General features: G+C 43.6%; 1 protein-coding gene across 1 annotated transcript; it reads right to left on the bottom strand.

Moving 5' to 3' along the window:
- Positions 1-3381: 3381 nt before the first annotated feature.
- On the bottom strand, positions 3382-4452 carry LOC116521694 (olfactory receptor 4Q3-like). The gene has a single exon (XM_032236353.1). It carries the CDS (start codon positions 4450-4452, stop codon positions 3382-3384), a length of 1071 nt encoding a protein of 356 aa, XP_032092244.1.
- Between the last annotated feature and the right edge of the window lie 3062 nt (positions 4453-7514).

Here is a 7514-nt window from a genome sequence, read left to right as displayed (position 1 = left end):
CCATGTAGTTCCTCAGGAGTCAAAACTGATTTGAGGCACACACACACACACACACACACACACACACACACACACACACTCAGAGTATCATGAGGAACAGGACCTTTTGGGAATGGTCCCATAGTTATGGAATGACCTTCCAAAGAAATTATCCTTGGCATTCAGGGTTAAGTATCTTCTGAAAGGTCTGTTAGAGTCAAGGGTTCAGACTTTGCATGACAAGTCTCTTCTTGCCCCAAAGGTGCTTTTTCAAGAGGCAACTGGACTTTCTGGTTTTTCGTTGAAGACATTTCACTTCTCATCCAAGAAGCTTCTTCAGTTCTGACTGGATAGAGGGGAATGGAAGGATTTATACTCCTTGCAGACAGCTGGTCATTTGCATTCTTTAAGTGAGTCATTAAGATCCCCCCCCTGTAGGGTTATCTGTGTCAACAGGGTCAACTGAGTGGTAAAAATGGGTGTGGAGCCTTCTTGGAACTATGTTGCAGGACTGAAGAAGCTTCTTGGATGAGAAGCGAAACATCTTCAAGGAAAGTCCAGTTGCCTCTTGAAAAAGCATCTTTGGGACAACCATGACCTGGATGACTTAGAATCTCCATAGACAATAAGTCTCTTCTTGGTATTGCAAAGCAGAATGTTAACATAGAATGAAAAAAAACAACACAATTGGAAGGGACATTGGAGGTCATCTAAAATCCAATCCTCTACTCAAGCAGGACAAGCTATTCCATGGCTGTCAAACTCAATTGCATCATGTGACGTATTGTGCCATATCACAACATTTTTTTGCCCTTGCAGGGTGGGTGTGACCTGTGCATGATGCCTCCGCCCCAGGGGGCCACCAGTTTGAAAGGCCTGACTTGTTCCAATTCAGACAAATGGTTTTCACTCCCATCTTTTTTTGAAAGCCTGCAGTACTGGAGCACCAACCATTTCTGAAGGCAAGCCATTCCATTAGTTGATTGCTCTCCCTATTAGGAAATTTCTCTTTAGTTTTAGGTTGCTTCTTTTTTGTTTGATTGTTTCCATCAATTGTTTTTTGCCTTGCCTTCTGGTGCTTTGGAAAATAGTTTGACCCATTTGTCTTTCTAGGAGCACTTCAAATATTAGAATATTGCTATCACATCTCCACTAGTCGTTCTTCTCACTTGACTAGACATATAAAATTCCTGCAACTGTTCTTTTTATTTATGTATTTGCCTCCAGCCCTCTAATCATCTTTATTGCCCTTCTCTGCACTCTTTCCAGAGTTTCAACCACTTTTTTTTAATATTGTAGTGACCAGAACTAGATGCATTATCCCACGCGTGGTCTTATTAAGGTTTTATAAAGTGTTGTTAGAATTTCATATGATCTTGATTCTATCCCTCTATTAATGAAACCTAGGATTGCCAGGAAATGTATATGAACAAATGAATATTACACATTTAGGTAAAGATGAATGATACTGTTTTATTGAATTATTGTTATTAAGATATCATTTGCAACACCTAGATAATTCTACATGCATATCAATATTGTGAATAAATGAAATATATTTTAAAAATTATGATGACTTCCAGCAAACAGTTTTCTCATGACTAATTTCTAATTCTCCAAGCGAGGAAAATACTTCTAGAAAACCCTGAATCTGCTCCATCTGACAGAGTCCAGGATTTGATTTGATTTTGATTTTATTAATATTTGTATGCCGCCCTTTTCCCTGAGGGGACTCAGGGCGGCTCACACAAAATCAGGGGAAGGGAAAACAAACATTGACAAAGAAACATACAATAAAATAGTCAGCAACATACATTCATCATTCGGGAGGGGCAGCTATCCTTGTCCCCAGGCCTGACGGGCTAGCCAGTTCTTAAGGGCTGTGCGGAAGGCCTGGACGGTGGAGAGGGTACGAATCTCCACGGGGAGCTCGTTCCAAAGGGTCGGGGCTACTACTGAGAAGGCCCTCCTCCTTGTAGTTGCCAGCCGACACTGGCTGGCCGATGGAATACGGAGGAGGCCTAATCTATGTGATCTTATTGGTCGCAGGGAGGTAATTGGCAGAAGGCGGTCTCTCAAGTATCCAGATCCACTACCATGTAGGGCTTTATGGGTGACTAGTAGCACCTTGAAGCGCATCCGGAGATCGACAGGTAGCCAGCGCAGCTCGCGGAGGATAGGTGTTATGTGGGTGAACCGAGGTGCACCCACAATCACTCGCGCGGCCGCGTTCTGTACTAGCTGAAGTCACCGGATGCTCTTCAAGGGCAGCCCCATGTAGAGCACATTGCAGTATTCCAGCCTAGAGGTCACAAGGGCCCGGGTGACTGTTGTGAGAGCCTCCCGATTCAGGTAGGGTCGCAACTGGCGCACCAGGCGAACCTGGGCGAAAGCCCCCCTGGTCACAGCCGTCAAGTGGTGGTCAAACGATAGCTGTGAATCCAGGAGGACTCCCAAGTTGCGAACCCTCTCTGAGGGGTATAAAATTTGACCCCCCAGCCTGAGTGATGGAATATTGATCGAATCTTTGGGAGGGAAGCACAACAGCCACTCGGTCTTTTCTGGGTTGAGCACAAGCTTGTTAACCCTCATCCAGTCCATAACGGCTTCAAGGCCTCGGTTCATCACGTCTGCCGCTTCATTGAGTTGGCACGGGGCGGACAAATACAATTGAGTATCGTCCGCATATTGATGGTATCTAATCCCGTGCCTGCGGATGATCTCTCCCAGCGGTTTCATGTAGATGTTGAATAGTAGGGGGGATAAGACCGAGCCCTGAGGCACCCCATAAGTTAGGGGCCTAGGGGACGATCTCTGCCCCCCCACTAACACCGACTGCGACCTGTCCGAGAGGTAGGAGGAGAACCACCGCAAGACGGTGCCTCCCACTCCCACCTCCCGCAGTCGTCGCAGAAGGATACCATGGTCGATGGTATCGAAAGCCGCTGAGAGGTCAAGGAGGACCAGGATGGAGGAATGTCCTCCATCTCTGGCTCTCCAGAGATCATCGGTCAATGCGACCAAAGCGGTTTCAGTGCTGTAACCGGGTCTGAAGCCTGACTGGAAGGGGTCTAGATAGTTTGCTTCCTCCAAGGACCGTTGGAGCTGGAAGGCCAGGAGACTCTGGATTTGTTGTATGCTTATTTGGTTGATTGGTTGCTTGTTAATAAAATTTTCTATGCCACCCATCTCCCCTGTAAAGTGACTCAGGGCAACCTACAGGTTCTAAAACAAATATAAAAATAATAAAAACATGAAAGCATTAAAATTGCACAGATTAATATTTTAAAAAAACAGATGGGTTGCCATATCTGCAAGAAATACTCACCTGCAATGTTCAGAAAAGATAACAAAAGAGAACCATCAGCCCCCTCCCCCCCAAAAAAATTGTTGTCCAATTCCTCATATTTTCTTCTGTGGTGCAACAATGGGACAAATGTATTTTTTCTGCACTTGGCTCATAGCCTCCCTCATATCTCGATTTCTCAAGGTATATATGATGGGGTTGAGAAGAGGAGTGATTATTGTGTAGAATATGGATGCCAGATTATCCACACTGGTGTTAAACAGTGGGACAAGGTACACAAAAAGACATGGTACAAAAATGAGACTGACTACTGTTAAATGAGAGCTGCAGGTGTACAGAGCTTTCCCTCCACTCTCTCTGAAATGTCCTTGGAGTGTGGTCAAGATGATGGCATAGGAGATCAGCAAGATAACGAAGCACACCAGGGACAGCAGACCACTGTTAGCCACCATGAGTATCTCAGTCACTCGGATATCAACACAAGCCAGTTTGACAATCTGTGGAACGTCACAAAAGAAATTGTCCACTTCATTTGGCCCACAGAATGGCAGTCGCAGGACCAGGAGCAACTGGCTGCCAGAGTGAAGGAGTCCTCCAGCCCAACAGAAACACAACAGCCTAATGCAGCATGGACGGTTCATTGTAGTTGTGTATGTCAGTGGGTGGCAAATGGCCACATAGCGATCGTAGGCCATGAGGGTCAGGAGGAGCATCTCCGAACCTCCAAGGAAGTGTAGAAAAAAGAGCTGGGACATACATCCCCCAAATGAGATTGTCCTGCCACAGGTGATGAGATCTGTTGCTACCTTGGGAATGACCACTGAACCCAAGGCAGTATCGATGAAGGATAAATTAGCTAAGAAAAAATACATGGGTGACTTTAGAAGGTGTGGATCTATATGCACTGTCAATATTATGAGAATGTTACCCAACAGTGTGGCAGCATAACACAGCACGAGTAAGATAGATAGAAGGAGTTGGATGGGTCGAGATTTGGAAAGACCCAAGAAGGTGAATTCAGCAACTCTGGAGGCATTCATGAAGGTGCCAGGACCTTGCAAGGGAAACAAGAGTAGTTTAGCTCTGCAACTTTCAGCACCTTCTCCTATTAATTCTTTGATAAATGGATCAATGAATAAATTTGTATAGAAATAAAATGAACCCATGATGCCACATAGTGCAAAGAGAACCAATATTAACTTCAGAATCTATCACAAGACACTCTCCAGAATGTCTTTCACATGTCTACGTCCATTCATAGAAATCCGAATTTATATAGGTCAGTAGATGCTGGGGACTATACTTCTTTGCAATCTTTGGAAAGCTACCAATTCCCAGCTAAGAAAGAAGCCAGAACTCCTGAAAGGAGATTCTAAATTTCCCTCCCACCCAGAATAGATTGATTTATTCATTAATCTATTCCATTTTCATATCGGAAGAATCAAAACAAATCATTTCACATGCAGCTCATGAAGCATAATATTTTTCTGGACAGATCACAGATAGTCTCACATGAACAGTTTCTCAAACACTGAATCTTTTCCACCAGTACTTCAGACATCTGCAGATGTTTTTTAAAAAAATAACAGTACCAATGACAGCAGTAGTGCTCCACGTTGCTGATATGATCTAATTATAAGAAGCAGAGAAATCTAGTATAGAAAGGAACCATTCACCATTAAGTAGCAGCATCCTACAATTGTCCATCTAAGGATGACAAAGAATGACTTTCCCTAGCTAACCAAAGTCCATTTAAGATATGATTCTTTGCGAGAATTACCTGATTCCGAACCTCTATGGAAAGTAGTGAGTGGGAGTTAGATCCCCATTCTGTTTTTTTCCTAACCCACTTCTTGGAATTTTTCAAGGGAAAAAATGTAACACTTTAAATAGATCATGTCTGCTAAGTAGGAATTAACTCCCACTGGGAAAAAAGTCTTAGATGTAAGTCCATGTGTGTAGCATACATAGTTCTAGATGACAGATATTCATCTGGCTTAATCCTGAAAACACAATCCTATATCCAATCTGACACTTCCGACCAGGAGACAAAGTGAAGTATGAGTGTCAAGATTTATTTACGCACTCATTGTAGCAAATCATTTTCAGAGTCTTGAAAAATGTGTATGGCAAGCTGATCTCAATGATCAGGAGTCAGCAAATTGTGTTGGGAGAATTATGCACCAGTTAAGTAGGCATGTAGCTGCAATCTGCTAGAAAATCTGTAGGTGTCTGTGTGTATCTCTGTTATGTTTAGATTTGCATTCTCTTTTCTTCCTTGGGGTAGCCACTTACTTGCTTGTTTTTAAATCTGTACTAGGTCTTAGGTCAGTAAACTATTTCTATGGTATTAGAAAGAGAGCAACTAGCATAGTAGGGACAGAATACTCATTATCATCCCACTCATTCCACCAAATAATATAGGGCACATCTGTATGTGCCTGGAGGGAGGGAGGGAAGGAGGGAAAGAGAAAGAGAGAGAGAGAGAGAGAGAGAGAGAGAGAGAGAGAGAGAGAGAGAGAGAGAGAGAGAGAGAGAGAGAGAGAGAGAGAGAGAGAGCTAACACTGTTTTATAGCTATTCTGTAGGAGATGACCAGGCTGAGCCTGAGGGAAGGGTCAAACACATCATCAGTCATGAGTTCCTGCATACCCACAAGAGCTCTAAGTCCAGCCCACCCTGAATTTATTTCTATTCTTAACTTCTGCTAATTTCCCTTGACTGTTAGTAGTTCAGATTCTTGTAGAGATCTTAAGCTTGCAATAAATCTTTATACTCATTTGGACTGTCTGAATCTTCTGATTTCTCCTGCACTTGACATGTTACCCCAAAGAATGGACAAAACAATGGGTTGGCATCTCATCCTAAGGTCTCTAGCAAAGTGCACCTTTAAAGCATCCAACTTTCAGGCTCCCTAATTGTCCATGGCTTCTATCTCAAGACATCATTTCAGCTCTGATTCCCAAGATGTATTGTTAACCTGCCTTATAGCACCTTTGTGATCCCTTGAGGGAATAAGGAAATCGATAAAGGAAAGTTTAAGAGGGAAAAATAAAGAATAAAAGAAGTGTTTCTGAGCAATGATTTCAGGTGCTTGTGTAACAAGTAGCCCTCCATCTCGCCATAGTGGCCAGAAACTAATGACTTAGTTTCTTAGTATTAGTGCAGAAATGGAGCTTGCAAAACCTTGTTCTCAAGTTCCTCAAACCTCCTTCCCAAAACAGGCAAGGTCCACCCTGCACATCAAAGTCACCCCAAAGTTCTTAAAATGGAATCAGTAGCCCTGCTTTGTTCAGGACTAACCTACCTTCTACAAAGTTACTTTCTTTCTGAAACCAAGTGGGAGAATCTCATGTTATCTGCTCATTCTAGTTGCTTAGCGAGACTTCCAAGACGCCCTAAAGATCACACCCACAGATGAGTTTCTAGAGAAGTCTACTATGGTTACCTTTTTTTCTCCCTCTCTCTTTTGAAAATCAAGGACAGGGTGACTCCTGCTTCTCCTGCCTCTACCGCACCAAGCAACGCATAAGAAATAGTTCAGTAGGCTCATTAAACCTTGGGGAAGCCAGTCTTTTGAGGCCCTTCCCTGGTCCCCAATCAAAACCAGATAATTGCAAAAGCAAAGGGAGATACTGTTGTAGGAAAGAGAGCAGATGAGGGCGATATGGATTTTTGTTTTGATGTGCCCCTAGATACAACCAAGTGAATTACGTTGTGGTTTAGGATGATGAGAGTTAATGAGGTACAGTGATTCTAGGCAGTGGTGGAATTCAAATAATTTAACAACCGCTTCTCTGCTCTAATGATTTCTTCCAACAGCAACTTCACCAAACTGCTCAGAAAGTTAACAACCAGTTCTCCTGGAATGGCACAAACTGGCTGAATCGCACCACTGATTCTAAGGCTTGACTGGCAGTTGAGAGACCCAGGTTCTAGTTTATACTTAGCAGTGGAAACTCATTAAGACTCTCAACAAATCACTCTTTCTCAGCCCATCATACCTTGGGAGAAAAATAGGAAGAGGAAGCATAGAAGTAGGCCTCCTCCGAATTCCATCCGCCAGTCAGTGCCGACTGGCGACTACGCGGAGGAGAGCCTTCTCAGTAGCAGCTCCGACGCTTTGGAACGATCTCCCCATGGAGATTCGTACCCTCACCACCATCCAGACCTTCCGCACAGCCCTCAAGATCTGGCTATCCCGTCAGGCCTGGGGATAAGACCCTAAT

The sequence above is a fragment of the Thamnophis elegans genome, chromosome Z, assembly GCF_009769535.1.
Source record: "Thamnophis elegans isolate rThaEle1 chromosome Z, rThaEle1.pri, whole genome shotgun sequence".
NCBI classification, from domain to species: Eukaryota; Metazoa; Chordata; class Lepidosauria; order Squamata; family Colubridae; genus Thamnophis; species Thamnophis elegans.
The sequence above is the reverse complement of the archived record's forward strand: the minus strand, read 5'-3'. Positions and strand labels throughout refer to the sequence as shown.

Excerpts from the sequence above, each read along its gene's own strand:
- LOC116521694 (XM_032236353.1), bottom strand. The coding sequence starts at position 4,452 with ATGGGTTCATTTTATTTCTATACAAATTTATTCATTGATCCATTTATC.